General features: G+C 41.7%; 1 protein-coding gene across 1 annotated transcript in view; it reads left to right on the plus strand.

Moving 5' to 3' along the window:
• The window catches only part of shank3a (SH3 and multiple ankyrin repeat domains 3a), a 196,371-nt gene that overhangs the window by 34,009 nt on the left and 138,929 nt on the right, over nt 1–23,433 (plus strand). The window contains 1 exon segment of the mRNA XM_039807776.1: nt 5,416–5,851. Coding sequence (XP_039663710.1) covers nt 5,540–5,851 — 312 coding nt within the window. The 5' untranslated portion in view covers nt 5,416–5,539.

Below are 23,433 nucleotides of genomic sequence, written 5' to 3' on the forward strand. Positions count from 1 at the left end.
CCAATGACCTCCTCTCTTCTGACTCTGGCCACCTCATCATGCTCGACCTCACTGCAGCTTTCGACACCATCAACCTCTCCATCCTCCTGTCTGGACTGGAAAGCTACTGCAACATCACTAGCACCACACTCTCCTGGCTCTGATTCTATCTCACCAACAGACAACAGTTAATCCACATCAACAACTGCACCACCTCCATTGCACCTTTGTCACAAGGCGTCCCGCCAAGGTCGGGTGCTTGGTCCTCTTATGTTCATCCTCTACATCCTGTCACATGGAAATGCCATACGCAAACATGTTCTACACTTCCACTGCTACGCCAATGATGTCCAGATCTACATTTCCACCAAATCCATCATCACAGTTTCCTCCTCCACTCTGACCAACTGCCTCAAACCTTGATGCAAACAAACTCCCTCCAACTCAACTACAGTAAATCCGATATGATCACCATCAGCCCCAAATTCCTCATAAAAAACACCCTCAACTTCAGTCTCTCCATCAACAACTACACCCTTCCATCCCTGCACATCTGTAACCTTGGGGTCATTTTTGTCAGCAATCTCACTTTTGAACATCACATCAACCAGACCACCCGAACTGCCTTCTTCCACCTCAAAAACATTGCCTGTCTCCGCCCATCACTCACCTTCCCTGCTGCCGAAACTGTGATAAACAATTTCATCACTTCCAGAATCGACTACTGCCACAACATTCTCTATGGTTCATCTGCAAAAACTTTAGTACATTCAAAACTCTGCTGCCCGTCTCCTCACCCACACTCGCTCCCGCGACCACATCACACCCGTCCTCCAGAATATCCACTGGCTCCCTGTTCCCCAACGCATCCAGTTTGAAGTAGTATTTTAAGGGCTGTATAAATAAAATGTATTATCATTATTATTATTATGTTCACTAATTTTACAGTCTATGGGCCCAGCCCAGTCCCTTGTAGAACTTTGAAAAGACATGTTGCTTTGAAAAGCCTTCTCCTGATGCAGAGAGATGGCACACAAGTCCTGCTAGAGAGAGAGAGAGGAGAGAGGGGAGAAAAACAAAAGCTAAAAATCAATACATAGCAATTAAACTCTGTGAATCTCGATATCTAATTCTCACCCAGTAATATCACATTTCTCACTCTAACTTAACTCTAGAATGGAATGGACGTCTGAAAAATTTCTATTCATCATATTTATCTTTATTTAAAGTGAAAATGGATGTCTAGTCTTATCTGAGGGCAGCTCTATTGAAAAACAAATCAGCCAATTATGCCCGGCAGTCTGAAATACCCTTCAAACATGCAGGTACTGCAGAAAACGATAGCAGACAGCTAAAACCAGATTCTCCCTTTTTGTTTGATGCTTCTCCGCCTTACCAATGAATTACCTTCATTCAAATTCACTATGAGAGAGGGAGGTAGCAAGAGAATGTAAGATGGAATCAATGGAAATGTTTTAGGGGCAGAAAGATGTGTGTGTGTGTGTGTGTGTGTGTGTGTGTGTGTGTGTGTGTGTGTGTGTGTGTGTGTGTGTGTGTGTGTGTGTGTGTGTGTGTGTGTGTGTGAATAAATGTGGCCCTGGGTGACTTCAGTTTGTGAGTGGCCATGACATTTGCTTTACCAGGTGTAGAGCAGCGTGAAGCAGATTCTGATGGGGTCTGTGAACAGTTATCACATTTACTCCAGGCCACGGGCTATGTGGCTGGTTTGTCAAAGCTGACTGTATGTAATGCTTTCCCGCCCTCTCTTCCGCCCTCTCGCTGGCTCTCCCACCTTTCTTTTCTGTCGTCACTCTGCCACCCTCCCTTTTTCTTCCACGCTCCCTTTCTCTACCTTTTTCTTGGCCCACCACCTGTCATAGCCACATCCTCTCTGACCCGCTCTGCTTCATACTACCTCAGCCAACTGCTTACCTTTATCTTTCTTCCTACCTCTGCCAGAGCCTCCTTTTTTTCTCCAGTGTGGACGTCTTAGCAGGGAGCTGGTAGGGCTGGCTGATGGCTGGCTGTGGATTTTGGTTGTATTCGTGAATGCCCTCATGTACAGCTCTATGGCAAGGACTTCTACAGCCTAGTGGATGTTTCAGATACATGCATACATTGCACTGTATCCATGCCACACTGCTCTGTATGGTCATGAATTATTCACTTTGTTTTCACTGGGCTGGAGCGCAAGAGATGGGGTGAGAGGGGATGGGGTGAAAGAGATCTGAGCAACAGAGAGAAGAGGCAGTAGCTGTTAGCTGAGGCATGGGAGCTAGCCTCCTTATGATTCTAGTCCACTCTCTTAATGTTCCCAAGCAATTGAAGTGAGACAGAGAATCTTGACTGCAGTGTTAACCTATAGGTACTCATAGCTCCCAAATGTTTTTAAGTTAGTTCTGTTGCCAGCCAAGTCTCTAAACAGGTATAAGATATCATCATACTATACTATACACATTATTAGAGGTCCAGGATAAATTAGTCAATGATCACAATTGAAGGAGACATACTGTATTTTCTGTCCCACTAATCTTTAGGTACTTAAGTGTTTCAGCTTTAGTTGTAGAATGAAAAGCATGCACCAGATCTGCCAGAATAGACTGTAGAACCTTGTAAACCTGGTGAAAGTTAAGATTGAAAGATGTTTAATCAAGTTGAATAAAAAAGTGTACTGCATAGCAACCCCTATTCCTTGTTCCCTGTCATTTTCTTTTACCATTTGCTCAACCAGATAACGTGTTCCCTTTATGCAGATCTCTTTAAGTGCTGTTGCCTACACAGTTTATCCTTGTATGATGCAAGTAGAATGAAATCCCTCCTTGTCTCTGCCCCTTCTAGCCAAGGGAATCATTATTGCGATTGACAAGCCATCTTAGGTCCCTTTGCCACATTCCCAGAACTTATCCTTCTAATTGGTGATCTTTTTTATGTTTTATTTTAGCAGTTCATGTACTAAGATGTCAGTCATTTTGAAAAAAAAAAATAGTGTTGCATTCTGGCTAATGATATTGACAAATATACAACTCAAAATTATAAATATCTTAATATGTTGTTTGAAACTAGTAACAACGTGTTGCAATTCGTTGGGAATTCGTCGGGAGATGTTGTTAATCCATTGTGTCAGTTTTATAGTACACAGAGACCCATACTGTAAGGGCACAAAATTGCTTTATAAAAAGTGAATATTGAGCCACACTACAATGTCTGGGTACGAGTTACCAATTTCCCTTGCCCTAAAGACTTGGCAGGCCGAAGTCGCATACAGGCAGAGTGATCTGCTAAATCCTCTAATGTATTAGGGCTACCTGCCATGGTCTTTCTCCAATGCTAATGGGATTACATACTGACATAGAGTGTCCAGCAGTGGCAGAGCACTCGCATGCAAGCTTCTGTAGTGCAGGGGAATAGATACAGCTCAGCTTCTGCTGGGTGAATACAACAATGAGAAGTAAATATGTGACTTTGAATTGAATGTATGTCCACATGTTCTTGTAGTAATGCACTGGGGTTAATTTTGTAAAACAAAATTAATTAGTAATGTAATTTGTGTTTGCCTCAGCTAAATGCAAACACATGCCTCCAAATTAGCTACTCTGAGACTCTCTTGTCAGTTAAGTCTTTCAGTTGAGCATGTAGGATTTGCTCTTAAACTCTTTTCTGTGAGAAGCTCTCTGCAGGAATCTGAGGCTTTTCTGATATCATGATGGGATCTCTTATAACGTTTGCCATACCACACTATGGCAAAAGTCTGATGGTTCGTAGAGCGTGTGATGATGGCCTTAAATGTGTCTCTCTTCATTAACTTTACACTTCAGTATATTTACCTTTTTGAAGTTTACAAAATACAAATATGCATGTGAGTTGGGTAACCAATGAGGTCTTAATAAATAAACCATGAAGAGGACACAGAGCAGGAGAATGTTAACGTCTAATGTGTGTAAATATTCCTGCAGCCTTTATTTTTGTGGGAGCCCCTTGTGTGTGTCTGTGTGCATATGTGTGTCCATATACTGTATTTCTGCATGTGTGTGTCAGCTCAAGTGCCCAGGTTACCATGTATAACAGCAGCTTTAGAGCTTTCATCACTTGTATTGTCCCAAAGTGCTTGCTTTAAATTCCACCCCATAAGAAAATGCTGTCTTGGGGTTGTCGGGTCAGCTGAACAACGATGGAACTGACAACACAATGGAGCATAGCACTGACTTAAGATCACAATTAATAATTTACAGACCTGCCACAAATGTTTCATGGGACATTTTCCTTGCATGACAAGCGCATGTATTCAAATGGTGGGCTTTGAAACTGGCAATGCTTGAGCCCTTAAGTGTTTTTCTTACACACCACACAGAGGTCGTGTACCAATCTCCTCTGATAAGCTTTTCCACTGTTGTCTTGAGTTCAATTGAATATGACAGCAACTGAATAGGCCAATACCTTAAGCATGTTGGTTGGTTAAACGTAAAAACAACACATCTTTCTTCATAAAACATGACAGTCACAGACTATGAAATTGCTTTGGGATGCCTCTTTTACAACGCACATATCCAAATCAAGGTCAGATCTACATCATTTGTGTAGCACTTAATCACAGCAATCTAATGGCTTCACACGGCCTGCATGATGAAACAGTAAATGAAAACGGCACCCCTTTTGAGAATGACCATCAGCGAGAAAATCTCCCACGGAAACCTCATTCTCTTTTATGGCAGCTTGCTCTGTCTATGTGTCACTGTGTCTACCTGGGAACCATTTGATCTGAGACAACCCCCACATATAAGCATGAAGGCCAAATCCTGCCCATCATTGATCTGCACAAACAATCCCCCCCTGTGCTGTCCTGATGTCACCACAGTGTCAGTGCACTACAGCTAGAGCACAGCGTGTGAGAGCAACAATGTCACACTATAAACACTGTAATATAAAGCAGATACATCATTTTATGTGGTACTGGAGAATTTAAGTTGCTTCACACCATATGAATATAGCATATTAAAAAAATGGATAATATCAAACTAAAGTAAAAATGTTATCTTTTTGTACCAGCAATCACATTAATAATAGTGCTGCTATTAGACACTATTCAGACACACTTACAGGTAAATTAACCAAATGTTTGTATGCAAATTTTGAGAAATCCTGCCCCCATTCTGCTTTTGTCTTCTGTTTTTGTTCTATTTACAGAATAAATGTGCCTCCTTTTTTACTAATTGCATTATAAGTTGAATAATTTTACACCATTTAATGATCTTGCTTTATGTATGCATCTATGCAAGTTTCCCTGGTACGTTTCTATGCAAGTTCCCCTAGTACTTATTTTCTTTCTGTTTTTTACCCTTCATCTCTCTGCAATCTCCTAATGCCCCCTCCTCTTTGCCCATTCCCTCTCTGCCACCCTCCTTCCCTGCCTCTCTCTCCCTCCCTCTTTTTCTTTCCCAGGCGAGTGATGCACGCTGCAAAAGGTGTGTGCGTGTAGTGTGAGCGAGAGACATCTGTGTGTGTGTGTGTGTGCCCGTGTGTCTGGAGAGAGAGAGAGACATAGACCGAGCCCCTAACACAGAGCATGCCTCTGCGTCCGGCAGCCGGCAAACATGAGCCACCCAGCCCTCCACGGCAGGACCAGCAGCAGCAGCAGCACACACACACACACTCACACACCCTCACACACCCTTGCACACACACAGCAAACGGCAGCCAGGGGGCCAGCACTGACAGCGGCAGCTCCCGGGAAGAGGACAGCGGCGTTCCCATTCCTGTCGGTGTTCCGGCTTTCCGTCCCGGTGCAGAGCGGAGCCACAGTGCAAGAGCACCCATGGAGGAGCCGACAGGCAACACCGTGGTCATCCGCATTGGAATCCCAGACCTACAACAGACGGTAAGAGCTTGTTCTGTTCTGTAGCCACTGCTGGAGAGAGGATAAAAGAGAGGGAAGCTGCCTCTCCCCCTTCCTCTCTGACTGGGGCTTTTCTACCTCTCCTCTTTCTGCCTTTTGGATTTTGCTTTATTTCTTTTAAACATCTTCAGTTTGATCTTTTTTTCCTCTCTTTCATTACTATTCTTTCTTTATCCCATCTGTCTTTTTTCTCTCCTTTCTTTCTGTTTCTTTTTTTGGTGTGCACACTTAGTGGCTGTATTTGCTTGCTGGCTTCTGGGTGTTCCACTCCTCCCCGCCTATTCTACTGATGTCTCGCTAATAAATCTACCTCTTCATTAACTGGGCTTCAGCTGACTTTGACAACTGGCCACTTAGGGTGGGAGAGGGAGAGAGAGGAGAGGGAGAGAAAAGGCATCATGGATAAAGAAGGCTACAAGAGGCATTGTTAAACAAAACTAAAGTAGAGAATCAAGATAGTTATACCTGAACCGTGAAACTTTACCTAAACCTCTGTCTCTCTATATTGTTGCTTCGTGCCCAGACAGAATAAGTGATGCAGTCCTACATTCTTAATAACATCTTTACGCAGGAGTTTTCCTGAAGATGTAGCCTATGTCTACGTAATATTGCAGCCACAGAAGAAACGCAGACATTGATCCTTTCTTCTCTTTATTTTCTCATTTTAACATACACGATGCATTGTTTCTCTCTCTTTTCAAAATCACTGTATGTGACCATACTGAGGTGTGTTTGTGCCTGTATTTGTTTGGTGCAGAAGGTGGTATGGAATAGGGCAAATGTCCAGATCCCAAATAACTTAATTTCAATTATTTTTCAAGCTCTGCTATTGTAATTCAGATGAATTCAGCAACAGCCATCCTGCCATGCTCCAATGATCATTTGGGCACTACAACAACAGCCATTCTTAATGAATTGTTTTAGTAGTACTTATATTAGCTATTTCAAAGAAAGTTCTTCATTTTATTTTATATATTATAGTAAAGTCAGGTCAATATTCCCATTAAAATGTCCCTTATAAATCAAGTTAAAATGATCTTGAACAGAAAATGATTGCCTGGAATTGGAGAAACATTTTACCCTCCATTGGCTGTAGAATGAAATGAAGTTTTATCAATTCAACACATCTCTAAGCCCATGTATGTTGTCATTATATATCCCTGTTCTCTCTCTCTCGCTGTCAGTAGCACACATAAGATCACACTATTAGAGAGATACCTTGTGACATTTTCTATGTAACAACACAGCAGTAAGCCTTTTATTAATACATGTAATGTGCCTCTGTGTCAACACTTCTCTAATCACCCCTCCTTTTCTGCCCTTACATTTCCACTGGAGACATTGTGGTATAGCAAAATGCAGATTCAACCTTTACAGCCAGTCACTGCATACTCATGCTCAGGTACTCAGTTGGCTTTCTGTAGGTGGCTTAGTTTGAGTATCCTTTTGATGCTTTCTCCAGACATTGATGGCAAAGGCAAGAGGCTGTTTTTGTGTTTGTTATTGTTGATTACCTCATTGTTGTTGGCTTCTTGGCTGAAATGACCCATTGTAACTTAGTGAGGCCCCAGCACTGCATGCTAGGAATGAAGACAGGAAAAAAAAGGAGCGCAGTTGAAAAGAATGCAGAGAATTCTGCCGTCAGTGAACAAAAATATTTTTTAGTTTAACTCGCACGCACGCACACATGCACGCACGCACACACACACACACACACACACACACACACACACACACACACACACACACACACACACACACACACACACACACACACACACACACACACACACACACATACACAAAAGGTACTTTTACATGCATACACACTCAAACACAAACATGCACACGTGCCCTTCAGTCCTAATCCCATTGCCAAGGGACTTCCCTTAACTTGCTTATGTAATGCAAAGATGCTCAACAGATCACTAGTTTCACTTTCAAGAAGTCACCTTTAGCCCAATATACCGACAAACAGGCAAGAGCACATGCATCGTGACATTGTGATAGACAAAAAGACAAACAGAGAGAGAGCCTGAAAGTCTGACAGGCAAACATAGAGGCAGATGACAGATGGCCAGATTCTGACAGATTCTGTTTGAATCTTTTATGAAGCAGTCACAAGTGACTTGTGTGTACTCTGAGTAAGCAGGAGATTACACTAGAATAGTCTGCCTGAAGTTGGATTACACACCTCCTGCTGTGTTTCAAACCTGGATCAGGAGAATGAAGGACCATGCAAAACTTGAAAGGAGGAGCAAGGCCTCATGGGGGAGAGTTTTTGGATCATGGGTATCATTTGTCAGTCTACGTATCCAACTCAACCAAAACTCCATTTCTATGATTGGTGCAAAAAAAGACAGTTTTCCAATACTGCTAATGGGTGTCATTCATCTCTCAACAGAGGAGAGGGGGAAACTGACATGAATAGTCTGCCCCACTACTCTCTACCTGCATCCATCCTTATTCTCCATTTGCTTCTTTTCTTGCCTCTTTTAGTGGATTCTCTCTCTTTATTTATTCACAGAAGGTAACTTGCTGTCAGAAGTATAACGGTGTGATGATGATTACATCTACAAACTGGAAAAATACCTCCTTTTTCTCATCCAGGCCGGTATGTACCCTCTTCGAGTCTGGGTACTGGGTACTCAGCCAGATTGTTTGGGGTCTCTTATTGAGAGATACCACAATGGATGGTTTGGAGTGTCCACCTTTCAGTTTAATTTATTTTGAAGGTTAATGTTAAAAAAATAAAATAAAAAAAATAAAAGATAAATAAGAACATGTATTTCAGCACAATCTTCCAAAAGTATTGAAAATTATTCAAATAAGGAATGTTCAAAAAGGAGTAGGAAGAAGTTAAAAAACCTTTTCTGATCCTACCCCTGTTTTCTACTTTTCTACTTTAGTTAAATACAAAACAATTTGATGCTTCACTTATTTATATATGTATACATACATGTACAGTATATCTACCTACCTACACGCACATATACACATGCATACGCATAGACACGCATGCATACACACATACATTTTTTCTTTTCCATCTATCTACATCAAACTAAATAATTACCCATCCAAACTAGACATAGTATATAAGCCCAGGAACCATACAGTCAGTACACAATACAATCACCTTGAGTCTTGTTCGTATCCATTCAATATATTAATTTTAATTAGTCTCTTAAAACACAATTTCATCTCTTCACCGCAGCTGTTCCATACATTACTTTACTTTCTTACTTACACCTTACTATGTGCATATTTTCCTTTCCACATTTCTCGCATACTTGGTTGTGCCATTCAGTATATGTTGTGCTTGCATCTTACCCCCCTAAACTGAACATTCTTACTGGCAACTATGGTTGTGTCTAGTGTGGTTAGTCATACCTTTTTTAGCCACATGTACACATTTTGGTTATCTGCCTATGTTCCTGTGTAGGGGATTGGCTTTCCAAGGAACCTCCTCTACCCTCATTGCCAATGTTCTCCCTTACTGCTGCTGGTTTGAGATATTATTAAAGCAGTTTACTTTCAGGAGACATTTTGCTGATATACTCGTGGATGTTTCATTCAGGACACTGGCCTTGATGCTAACTAAGCCCTTCTCTCTCTAGCTGGCAAACAGTCTCCGGATGCTGGAATTTTGATACAATCCTCTGTGTATTGTGACAAATTCCCTATACAGAGAGAGGAATGAAAATATTTGATTGTTGTTGATGTCCTTATGACCTTCTGCTATGAAATACCCAACTAGTCTTACAGAGAGTGAGAGTGCCATAGAGCCTGCAAGCAAGAGAAACTAAACTTAAATTAAAACGTAACTTCATTTGGTACTCATTTTATTGAGAAAGACCACAGAAGCAGCAGGGTTGCACAATAACAATGAGCCAACTGCTATTCTTTAAAGTTTTTGCAGGCACTTTCCTTCCACCACACAAGTAGACCCTCACTAATTTGGAGAAAGAGCGTGTTTGAGAAGTGCTAAAACTACACAAGGCATAGCTTTTAGTTTAAATGATACTTTTTTAATGTGGTCTAGAAAGGCACTTGTGGTTTCTTGTACGGTTTCTTAGTCCTGATTTCATCAGCTTCCAGGTCCTATATTGGCCAACCAAATAAGGATGATACCAAGTGCTTCTGTGATGGCGTGGAACTTGTTCTTTCCACTGAGCTGACAGATGAGTACTTGTCTTAAAGGTACTGGGATCGCTTGTGGTATCTCAGGTTCATGTAGCCATCCTGTTTCCAGTACCTGCTCTGTAGTCTTCTGGTATTTTGATCCTTTTAATCTCAATTATCCTTTCCTTACTTAACTACCATCTGCTGATGCTGTCAGTCTAAATGAAATGCTTATGTCATTGTTGTAGTTGTAGGTAAGGTGAAAGTATTGTTTTGCCTTAGCCAGCCAGAGCGGGAGCCGTCTGTTAGTATCTGGTTTATATGTGCTGCTGGCAGGGTTGACACTGTTTAGTCGATAGATTGATTGGTTGGTTGACATGCACGTGCACAAGTTGGGAGCAGTTCAGTGCTCAGGAGGTGAACTGGCACCTCTCCAGCTACCAGTCCACCACCATACTTTACCAGCAACCCTCCGGTTCCCAACCCAACTCCCTACTGACTGAGCTACTGCCACCCCCAATCATTTACTTACAATAACGAGCGTAGCTGTCCTCAATTTAGGTCATTCTGTACGTCTCATCTCTTGTTTTTCCTGCATCCACCGTGTGTGTTTGTGTGTGTGCGTCAGTCGCGGTGGGAACTGAGCAGCAGCCCCGCCCGCTGCAGTTAGCCGACAGGATTGAAACAGCAGCAGCTTTCAGCGACTTCAAAATGAAAAAACGTTACAGCGTACATTGATGTTAAAATGTATACAGGTTGACGGTCTGAAATGTTTTGTTTAGTCTTTCGCTGTACGTGTTGTTGGTAAATGTGAGATGTTCGACTCACACACGTCTCGTCTTCATATCAGAAACAGGGAAATTAATTTGGAGACGTACATGTGTTACGTCAACCCGTTCTCACTCCCGCTTGGTCATTGGCTCTCAGAGTACGCCTAAGAGTCACATACAGTACTTGGATGTATTAACTGACGCAAAGTGTGGCACGTGGGACTGCTGGGATTGGTTGAAGTTGTGGGAAACTCCAGTTATTGGTCAAATTTGTGGAAAAGTTGCGGTGATTGGTCAAAATTGCGAGTTGCACCAAATTTACATTGATTGGTTGAATTTGCGTGAAAAGAGAGAGAGAGAGAGAGAGATGTCTTGTGTAGTATGAGTGACTTTTTAAGTTAATTTAAAGAGTCGGGTGAAAGATCTGAGTGAGTCACGACTCAAACAGATTTAGTGCTCAGTCAGTGTGCATGCAGTGTGAGAGGGGGAGTGGCCAGTGGCTAGAGCGGCAAAAGCCAATGTGTGCTTCTTTTACCGATATATATTTAATGATATCTTTTGCATTTCTAATCCAAACAACGTCAAACTTTGCACTGCACTTACTCGTGCCCGTAGCAAGACACCGGTCAAGTTTGAACACACACACACACACACACACACACACACATAGACAGAAAGACGTTCCTGCAATTTATAGATAGACGACTGAGGTTTTGAGTTTGATTTTGAATGTGGACGTCAGGCAGTTTCTTCCAGAGAGCAGGACCACAGTAACTGAAGGCCCCCTCACTGGACCTGGATCTTACTCTCGGTAAACAGTGATGTACGCGTGAAATTGCATGAGAGCGCAGTGGCTTTTAAATCTGGGGACGATTCTCATTACAAAAACACGAGATACGAGCTTAGGAATGCAATCAAGTCCGCTAAAAAACAAGACCGGGACAAGATAGAGCGATATTGTTCTGAAGGGGACTCTAGGCACGTTTGGCAAGGCCTACAAGCGGTTACTAGCTACAAGGCCAAACCTAGTGGCGTCACAACGTCTGCTTCCTTCCCAGACGACTTGAACATTTTCTATGTTCGTTTTGAATGCGCTGCTGAGACACTGGTGCTGGGACCATCTCCAACTGGGGATGTGTACGTCAAAGTTCCTCCAATTGGGAACACACACACAGACACATCATCTCCAACTGGGAATCCGCTCAGCAGGCAAGCACATCAGGTCTCAGTCATTGACAGTGTTGGGGAAGTTACTTTAAAAAAGTAGTGTTTGCTCGTTACTCGTTACTTCTTAAAAAAGTAATCCTTTACTTTACTTAGTTACCCCCTATGGAAAGTAACTTTTTACTTTACTCATTACTTTTATGTTACTTTTAAAAGCAGGTGTCTCTGGCAGAGACTGAAGTTAATTATACAAAAGCTATCTTTGACCATAAAGCCAATCTCTGGTTTATCAGTGTAGTGTCTGAACTAGGCTACATTGCAGATTCTCTACTCACAGAGTGACGGCTGATTCATTATGAACGAGTCCAGCGCGGGTTGAATGCACATCGGCAGGTCATCGGCGTTACACAGCGTTAATGTGTAATGTCCATATCTACTTGTAGTACTGGTCGCGCAGCCACGATGGTCCGTGCATTGTCGTAGACACATGCAGCCTCTTTTCTGGAAGTCCTTGCGTGTCCGTGCGACCGACACAAGTCCACAGCGGTCCGCTGCGTGTAGCCTAGCCTATGTATGCATCCATCTGTTAGGTTGTCAGCTTTGTGTCTGCCTGGCATGCTCTGTTTGTGGGACGGCCGATTTAACCGCCAGTCCTCAGCGATGTAGTGGCATTTGTCACATAGCTCTCCGCTCAGAGCGCCGTCTAGTAAAAAGCCACAAAGCTAAAAATGCTCTCAAAAGTTAGCTAGCGTTGGCTGCAGCATTGCTCCGCTACTACCAGCCTGTCGGTGTGGAGCTTGTGAGCGCGCAGCTGAGAAAGCAGTGTCGCTGTCAAATCTCTCCCTGGGAAAAGTAACGTTGCGCTGAATTGAAAAAGGAACTACATTTCGTTACCAAATTTTCAGTAGTAACGCGTTACTTTACTTTTCCCGAAAAAAGTAGTTACTTTACTGTAACGTGTTACAAAGTAACAACGTAAAGTAACGCGTTACACCCAACACTGGTCATTGACACACGTAAACTTTTTAAATCTGTGAAAATAGGGAAGGCTGCTGGACCTGATGGCATTACTCCACGAGTCTTAAGGACATGTTATAGCCTCTGTTTTCACTGACATTTTTTAACCTGTCACTCTCTCTTTGTGTCGTTCCAAATTGTTTTAAAACATCAATCATAGTTCCCGTGCCTAAGAAAACGACTGCCACCTGTACGAATGATTTTAGACCTGTAGCATTGACTTCTGTGATTATGAAGTGTTTTGAACAGCTTGTGAAGGCATATATCAACAACAGCATACCTGTCTGCACTGATCCATTACAATTTGCATAAAGATCAAATAGAGCTGTGGATGATGCTGTATCCTTGGCTTTACATACTGTGTTCCAACATCTAGAGGGCAGGGATAAGTTGCTGTCAGGATGCTATTTGTTGATTATAGCAGTGCCTTTAATACTATCAGACCTATTTTAATACCTAAGCTGTTAGACCTGGGCCTCTGCGATACCATATGCAGGTAAATACAGGACTTCCTAACAGGCTGCCCCCAGACAGTTAGAGTTGACACTACATACTCAGCCTCTATAGTATTAAACACTGGAGCACCTCAAGGCTGCTGTCTCAGGCCTCTATTATATAGTCTGTATACCTATGACTGTATTGCAAAACATCCCACTAACAGTATCGTGAAATTTGCAGACGATACTACTGTGATAGGACTCCTTGACAGCAATAACGAAACTGCCTACAGGGATCAGGTGAGTAATTTGATCATGTAGTGCCGCAGAAATAATCTGTCCCTCAATGTGTGGAAAACTAAGGAGGTTATCATAGATTTCAGAAAGAACAAACCCACACATACACCTGTCTATATTAACAACTCTCCAGTTGAAATTGTCAACACCTTTAAGTTCTTAGGCTTCCACATTTCAGACTCCCTCACATGGTCGTTCCATATCAGGTGTGCCATTAAGAAGGCACATCAGAGGTATATGGTATGTCCCTTAACATTCTACAGAACTTTTACCGCTGTACAATAGAGAGTATATTGACAGGTAACATTGTAGTGTGGTTTGGCAGGGCTTCTTCACATGACCTTAATCTTCTGACAAAGGTGGTCAAAACTGCATCTAAAATCATTGGGGTTCCACTTGAACTGCTACAACACATTTACTGGAAACGCAGCACCAAGAAGGCACTAGGTATTATGCAGGATTCTAGTCATCCTGCACACAATCTCTTCTCCCACCTTCCATCACATTTTAAGGATAGTTTCTACCGCCCAGGTAATAAGGTTACTGAATGATAGCACAGCAGGAAGGAGGGCTGTGGTCTGAACTTAGTCAAGATGTCTACTGTGCTTGGATATTCTAGATGTTTTTAAATGCTATTTATGTTATTTATAATTGTTACTATTGACTGGTGCTGAGAGAGTGCCAAGGCACATTGTATTTCATTGCTGTGGTACTCTGTACTAATATGCACATGACAATAAACTTGAACTGAACTGAGAATGTAGCGGTCTGCTTTCAGATCTGGTATCCGTTGAGCATTGGTGGTATGCGAAGATTGTTTCTCCCATATGCGCTTTCAGTAGTCTTCAGCTTCAGGGTCTGCTCCTGCAACATTACTGCACTGCAGCTGGTATTGCACTCTAGATTTTTTTTTTTGTGATCAGAGCATTTATCGTTTGGCCTGTGACTCTCTGGTGTGTTTCCTTAGTCTGGTTGCCAGCATTGTGAACCTTTTTAAGCAGTCTCCAGGGCCTCAGTTATGGACATCCCTTTGTAGTTCTTCAGTCGCCAGGACCGATACGTGATTGTTGCATCATTAGTTTTCCAAGGCAGAACTGGTTATATCTTGTTTTTCTGATCTTGTGGCTGACAAACAGATTGTTTGTGTGGGGTACAGTGGTAGTGGTGAATGTGACATCTCCTGAGTACTCATCATTTTACAGTTGTCATAACAGCTTTGTTTTTCCCATACTACTGTAGAATGGCCTGTAATTAATTTTGAGTTTGATAAGTATGGAGATGATGGTCTATCTACAGTATATCACTGGATGTCTGTCATAGTAGAGTTACAATTTTCTTCCATTGTCTATGAATCTTTTTTCTAATAACTTCTTATATCAGACTGTCCAGGTTGTCAAACATCTGATATGGACCTTGTGTGTCTGTTAATATGTCTGTCTGTGGACGCTGTGTATTTATATTTGTCTGCCTATTAATGTTTCTATATACATGTTCAATGTGTACGTATGTACTCTTTTATTTTCCTCTTCCCCATTGCTTCATGTCTTATGTCCCTCTTTGATTGATTTCATTATATCCCTTTCTTTTTGTCTGTTTCACTCTTGCTTCCTCTCGTTTGCCTTTCTTTTCACTGTCTTTCATCCACGCTTCATGTCTTTCTCTCTGCATCTGGCTTCCAAGTCTTACACGCAACAGTGGTTTGACAGTTCCTCCAAATAAACTCACTCACTCTCAGAGATTGACTTATGCAATGTTGTATCAGTGATTGGTGGGCATCTCTCTGGACAGCCTCCCTCGTCCCTATGTTGCTATTTTTTAGCTTCATTCACAGTGGCAGCAGGGGCACAAGATGTGGCTATCATGTTCTTACCTCCATTTGCCCACAACAGCCCTGAAGGGAGAGAGCTGGAGAGAGATTTGACCCAATGTAACACCCTTCCCCTTATTCTCATCTCACTTACCATGTATCCCTTCTCCCCTTTATCTGTCCACCAGGTCCTACACAAAAAGAGATAATGCAGATACGGAAAAATGGAAAAGGGTGGAAACAATAGTAGTGAGATTTTCTGGCATATCTGAAGGCGAGGTGGGCAAAGCAGGAGTGTGTTTTTAAATCAGCTATGCTAAACCAGCACTGTTCTTAACAGTGAACACACATTTTCCAGTGCCAGAATGACCCAATACAGACTAGTTTGATTGCCAGTTGTGGAGTTTCCCATCTCAAATCCTAACTCACATATGCTGGTTAAGGCATGGCGATATGGGTATTTTATATAAAATTTTCAGTTGTGAGTCAAAGCCGCATGTGAGACATTACAAGCACTTTTATTAAAGGTGATAGAATGATTATATAGGGTATTTTACACTGTTCCTTAAGGTCTCCTAATGGGGTATGTAACATTGGTTGGGCTGAAAATTGCCCGAATGCTATTTTATTAGGCCCTTAACTACCCTGTGAATATGGCTCTATTTGGAACAAGAGCTTTTCTTCCAAATATGGTATGCTCATGAATATTCCGAATGAGCTATGCGCTGATTGGTTTGAGCAAACTACATAGAAACATATGGGAGACTGGACAGCCGGTCTCATATTTCAGACACTGCAAAGTTATACATTGTTTGTCGGGCTATTTCGTTATTAAATTCACTTCTGAGACTTTTTTTAAGCGAGAAAGCAACTATATAAAGCTCAAATATGGGACGTTTTACGAAAATGTATGGCTAATTGCAAATTTGGTAAGCCTGTGTGTCGGAGTTCAGCCGCCGGTGCTGCCTCGCCGCCCACCGGTGCTGCCTCGCCGCCCGGCCTGCCTTCCTTCACAGACCCCGGCCTTCTATGAGGTACTTGGAGCTCCATCACGGCTGGCAGCCCACAGCAAGGACTACCAAATGCTGCTGCCCTGACAGAGCTCCAGGGCCTGCAACTCCCCTCTTCCTGCTAGCTAAATGGCCCGTTGTGTGAGAGTGAGAGCGCGGTCAGCGAGCTTGTTACACCAGCAATCTCTTACCACGTTACACACATGTCACGCCACTTATACAACATCTAACTAAATGTCTTATAAAGCTAACAACGTGTCCGATTTCAATATATGTGGAGCATATTTATGGAGACTAGCTAGGTGTTTCGTTAGCTGCGGCTGTCCCTTCAATTCTAGCTATATGTAGCTACAAATCACGGACAGTTAGCTTCATTTTCGGCGTAATTTGAGTGTATTTACAGTTTGAATTTCGTCACGCCACTTATACAACATATAACTAAATGTCTTATAAAGCTAATAACGGTGTCCGATTTCAAGTTAATGAATATTTGTGGAGAGTAGGTGTTTCGTTAGCTGCAACTGTTCCTTCAATCCTAACTATGTGTAGCTACAAATCCCGGATAGTTAGCTTCATTTTCGGCGTAATTCAAGTATATTTACAGTTTGAATTTCGTCACGCCACGTATACAACATCTACCTGAGGGTCTTATAAAGCTAACAACAGTGTCCGATTTCAAGTTAATGAATTTTTGTGAATTCCAGAGGAATTCTAAGAGGAGGCTAGCTAGCTCTCATTGATAGAGCTAGCTACATCCAGCTGCAGGCTCTATCAATGAGACTCGCGGACAAGCGGCGTTTATTTCCCCAATCGTTTGTTTAAATAACTCAACACATTATAATTACACACATTTTAAGATTAACTGGAACCTGTGGTAACAGATTGCTGGCGTAACAAGCTTGCTGACCGCGCTCTCACTCACACACACCTGGCATTAGGAAGAGGGGAACTGCAGGCCCTGGAGCTCTGTCAGGGCAGCGGCGTTTAGTAGTCATTCACCCACAAAGCGGTGACTTTGCGTGGGTATGAAGTGCCGTTGGCTGCCAGCCTTGACGGCGCTCAATCGAGCTCACAGCAGGCCGGGGTCTGTGAAGGAAGGCAGGCCAGGCGGCGAGGCAGCAACACAGGCAGCACCGGCAGCTGAACTCCGACACACAGTCGGACAAAATTTGCAATTAGACATACATTTTTGTAAAACGGCCCATATTTGACCTCTACATTGTTGATTTCTCGCATAAAAAAGTCTCAGAAGTGAATTGAATGGTAAAATAGCAGATGAACAACAGATGAAATACTGTATAATTTCTGAGATCTGCACGACCTAGAGTCAGAAGACTAACTGATCTCAGGTCAGTTGTGTAGCCTATGTAAATGTTGGGGCGTGATAAGGAGAGAGACTAGAGCCAAATGAGGAGTAGCCGCAATAGTTGAAGTCAACTATGGGGCTTGTTGAGATTCGCCTGTTTTCAGAGGCAGTTTCAAATTGTGAGATTTGCAGAGAAAAGAGGTGTTGATGGGATTTAGAGGTTCTATGTATGTCCTAGTTACCCCCTAAACTGTCGTTATTCAACTATGACAAGGTAAAATCGGTTTTGCATTCTATCACCCCTATAAAACAGACTTGTGTTCGGGACACTACTTTTTTCAGTGTCAGTGTTTTCTTTCAATCTTTTTTTGTCAGTTCCACTTTCTGTCAGGTTTTTGGTGTGGAGTGAGGGGATTTAAGGGGACGGGTAAAGGAGAGCATGATTTACATGTAATCTGCAGAGAAGGTCAGGTTCTGGACCTACAGTTCGCCCTGAAGGAGCTACGTTACACACATCAATTATTCTCAACCCAGTCATGTTTTTCTCCAAGAGGCAATAAATGTTCCTTTTGCGTTTAACTCGTATGTTGTTTAAGGATTGATTGCCTTTTTATCCATGAAGTAAACAAGCCTGTCTGTGCATAGGGAAGTCTCGGAGAGTAGTAGATGTTTTTCGAGCACTGCTCCGATCGGGCATCGGGCTGATTGTATTTACTGGCCCGATGTAACTTTTAACTGGCTCCGGGGCATCAGGAAATTCTAATTGTTGGACCCTGTTGTGAGTGAGTGAGCCAGGCAGGCACAGTGGAAGAGTGGGGGTGGGGTTACGCAGAGTGTAAGAGAGGAGAGATGCAAACACTGGCGTGGCTTTATGGAAGAAATGGGTTATGTAACGCAACATCACACCATATCGATAAAAATGGTATTGTCTTATCCCATATCTTGTTTGAAAATATATCCATATCAGTGTTTCCCCTAGAAAAGTTATTTTATCTTTATTTTCGACGAGAGCCCGGCTGGGGCCAGTCACAGACTGATGGCAGCATTAATGTAGAGCCCAACAGTTTCTGTGATAACAGAATGATGGACAAAACTGCAAAATTGAGAATTTAAAAAAGCTATAAGACAGATTCAATAGAGCCCTACATTAAGTAGGTGCTAAAAAGCTAACTGGAGATTTCAAAATACAGTATGCCTACGTCTAAGTTTCCAATCGAGCCGCCCCACCGTGACTGTAGTTTAAAAAACGTCTTAAAAATACATTAAACAATTATTCCCAGTGGCTTAGGCCCAGTTGGGGGGCAACTTAGGCCCAGTGGGCCACCTGGCTTGCAATACACTGGGTGAAACCCTGCATATGATTTAATAAATCGATTTACCGCCCAGCCGTAATTTTGGTACAAGCTTGTTCTTTCTTTAGTGCAGACACTAACAGTCTTACATTGGGGCAAAAATAACTGTGATTGGGATTAAGGCATGGATACCCGACCCGAGGCCGACGGGTCCCGACGGTACCCGACGGGCCGGGCCGGGTTCGGACAGATATTTAGAAATTATGGTCGGGGTCGGGTCGGGCTCGGTCACATCAGCGTGATAAGGCATTTGTTGTAAAATGGTGCTGCGGCTCCTTTTAAGAGAGCTCAGTGTGTGTGTGTGTGGTAAGTGGGCAGAAGAGAGATAGAGAAAGAGGAAGTGTGTTGTAGATGCAACCGGAGCAGAGTTGGTGGTTATTCATGTTCTAACGTCGGTCCTGGAGGTAACGAGTCTCCGCTGGTTTTCTGATCACGGTCGGAAACGAAGCGATCAGGAAAGGTTAACCCATTGAACATTTTAACAGCTTATTAACGTGCGCTTGTTGCCCCGTGTGCGCTGATGCGCTCATCTGTTGACATTTCCGAATGCCTTCCTATAGTTGCTTAACAAAAGCGGGCTTTCCACACAAACAAACGTAGCCTACATGTGTCATTAGTATGAGGAAAAAAATGAGATTTTAACTGTGTCGGGCTCGGATCGGGCTCGGACACAAATTTCTTAATACCTGTCGGGCTCGGGCCGGGTTCGGTCACGGCTCTGTCGGACGCGGGCCGGCCTCGGACAGAAAAATTCGGCCCGATCCGGACTCTAATTGGGATGTAGCGAGAGAATAAATGTTGTTTTTTGGGAAAGTTGGCAAAATAATTAATGTTCATTAATTCTCATTTAAATCTTTTTGGTTTGGTTTGTTGATCCACTCTCCTTTTGAGTTAACTCTATTATATTCCCTCTCCCTGTTCACTTCTTCTCAGTTGTTTTTCTGTCTTTGTTTTCCTTAATCTCTTTCTCTCGGAGTCTAGTCTGAGAGAAGCCTGGGAATAGATGGAGACATTAATATAAGCCCAATCATACTGAGCTTTTATTACAGTTCTGTGCTGCTGGATATTCATTGCGTTTGTACAAGGGGAACAACTCTCACCTTTGTAATATTATCTTAACCAGAAAGGAAAGGACACTAGATTTTAATATGTGATTTGTTTTAGGCATTGACAGCTGTTGTGGCCTCCACCAAGAGATGGAATCATTTCATTTAGTAATATTTTTTATTTTTAATCTGTCTGACTATACACTACAGTTGAATTGAGATTGTATGTACTAGAGTGCTATGATTTTCCAGAGATGATATACATAATGTTTTCATTCCCACTGGAGCTGCCTGCTCTTTCATCTTAACTTGATTTGGTCACATGGATGCACATCGTGGACTTAGAGGTTGTAATTAGTCAGATGTTATGGAAAAGCTTAAGACACACTGAGAATTATAGGAAGAATATTAAAGAGACATTTAACTGTTACTAAATTGACAAGAAAGTATTACATTATTTCTAAATATCTTGAATAATTAGTGCATTCCAATATATCAAAATAACAATAAATAATTTTTAGCTCTGTTTTATAAACTTCATAAAGTTCATAAAGTTGACTTTTACCAGGAGCAAGTGTGTGCAAATATGCGAATGTGTATGGATATGTGTGTCTGTATGTTTGGCTGTGTCTTCATGAGTGTTCATAAACTTTGCGGTGACTCCCTGGTGACTGACGTTAACTGTAGATCTTGTTGGCATATTCAGTCTGGCCTGTCAACAGTAATAGAGAAGAGGACTTTAATCGAGATTTGTTGTGTGCTAGTGTGTGTCTATGCCTGTTTATGCTTGCATAAAAACACAGTGTCTGAGTGAGGCAGATGGGAAGTAGAGGGCTGGGAAGAGAGAACCTGCACTTCACTTCTGACAAATGTTAATTTAATCAAGCTGTGTGTACGTTTGTGTGTCGCAATGTGCACACATTAATGCATTGGAGTATTTGCTATACATGTGTCATGTTTCTTACATTTTCTTTATGACACCAACTCACAAGTGGAGTCGCTTTGGAAGTAATTCTCGAGGAGCAGCAGAAGAGATTTGCAGATTTGCATGCAGATTTGTGTGTGCACTTGTTCAGAAATTATGGGCAAGATCGAATATTCCTGTGGTCCTGTGGCCGCTGAGAGTAACAGCTGAGCAATCAGATCTGTGTGCTTTATGCGTGCGTGTATGTGTCACGACTTTGTGCCGCATGGCTGAACATTTCACCCATGCGGGTAACTCAACAATGTGAGTTGTGAGATGAATTCAAAATGTTCACTAAACTGCAAAAATTATAGGTAACAACATGTCCACGGCTGTACACTCAGTTGACACTTTATTAGGTACACCTGACTACTGTGGAACAGCCCTGCAATAAATCTAACCTTCATGAAGGTTCTAATGTTTAGTTTTTGTTAAAACTGTTTTAGAGAGGCGTTGATTCAGCTTCATGATCATCTTGAAGCCTGTTGTTTGTGGTGCTATTGTGTAGTACTGAGAGGTGGTTTTACTATTTGGACTAGCCTCATTGATATGAATGGGGTATAAATATGAGGATTATGTAGGATTTATTATGGGGCTGTTGTATTTGTAGTTTTAGCGAGATTTGCCTTATAAGCTGGAAACTGTACCTACGTATATATATATAAGATATTACAATCACATATTATATTTAGTTGTACGTGTTGATGATACAGATGCATTATTAAATAGACATTTTGCTGATTTCAATCCAGCTCTGTCATCTTTGTTTGGACAGTGTGTTTAGATGAACAATGTGTGCCACAAAGGGAAGGCACACATTGTTCTTTTGATGTGCATCAATGCATGCATTTGAAAGTCTTTAAAAATGCCCTGTTCTCTTATTACAGTACCAACTGTACCTGTCTTTAAGCCTCTACAACACCATAACACCTCTTCTAATATTATAAGTAGTATCCAGTTTCATTCTTACTTTGCCACAAACTTGATTATGACTGACTGACTTTCTTTTTTTTTTTTTTTATTATTTTATTTTGTTTTCTGCTTGTTTTTGTTGTCTGTTTCTGTTTTGTTAACTGTTGTGTCTAATTATGATTGTACTGTATATTCAATTATTGTTAAGGACCCCCTCGAAAACGAGATGGTGCATCTCAAGGGTTTACTCCTAAAGAAATTTTCAACATAAATGTTAGGGAGTAAATCCAAAAAAATATGAAATCACATCCAAATGCTTTAACTATTTATACTGTATATGTAGATTTTTAAAAGTGCCAAGGTGAAGAGATTGTATTATTATGTCATCATTCATTATTATTTTATCTTACATTATTACCAATAGAATTTACAGTATAATGTAATGTGTTTGACTGTTTGATTCCTTTATTGTTGTTTCATCATTACAGTCCATATGTCATACATTACATTGATGACTGAATCAATTATCCATTGTTGGCTAGACACATAGAAGTCTGACTTCTCAATGGCGTGGTTAACACCCTCATTTAAAAGCGGAGAGTTTCAATCTTGTCATTCAGAGTTGAATTATTTAAAAAAAAGAGAGAGACTATTAGCTACAAATTCTAGTGGAAATGCATTTCAAAGAGAACCCTGACAGCATGGGGGACAGATAACCGGGGTGACAAAGCAGGACATCACTGTAGTGATGCGCCTGACATGTTGAAAAGGCAGGTTGACAGTGACATGTAAAAAAGAAGGCTATGTTCGATGAAAAGCACACAAGGGATATTGGGGTCAGTATGGTGACATGGGTTCAGACATGCTCCAGCAGTTCCACTCGAGCACTGGGCTATGACAGCAGTGGACAGGTGATACCATCTCAGCTTTTACTGCTTTGTGGCAGGACCTGTTATTGTCAGTCAATGGCAGTCTTCAGTTTCAACAAAGACACATATACAAGTTTAGAAATAAATCCCAGTTTTAATCAATTACATACATTTTAAACATGAGTCCAAATTGGGAAAAACTAATCCAAAGCAAATCAATAATAAAGCAAATCCTTTTAGAGCAAGTTTTCTGAAGAGTTTACACATAAATAAACAATATTTAATAAATAAATAATTAAACACGCAGGACACAATCAGTGAATAGCAATACATAAAGATCCAAATGAGCCTTATCACTATTAAGATTAAATATGCTTTATCACAGTAAGGCAAATACATGACAAAAAGCTAATAGTATGTAATAAAAGGACTATTTGACATCTTCCAGTTTGCCTTTAGTCTTCCAAAGCCCTTTTATAATGTTATAG

This window comes from Perca fluviatilis, chromosome 8, assembly GCF_010015445.1.
Source record: "Perca fluviatilis chromosome 8, GENO_Pfluv_1.0, whole genome shotgun sequence".
NCBI classification, from domain to species: domain Eukaryota; kingdom Metazoa; phylum Chordata; class Actinopteri; order Perciformes; family Percidae; genus Perca; species Perca fluviatilis.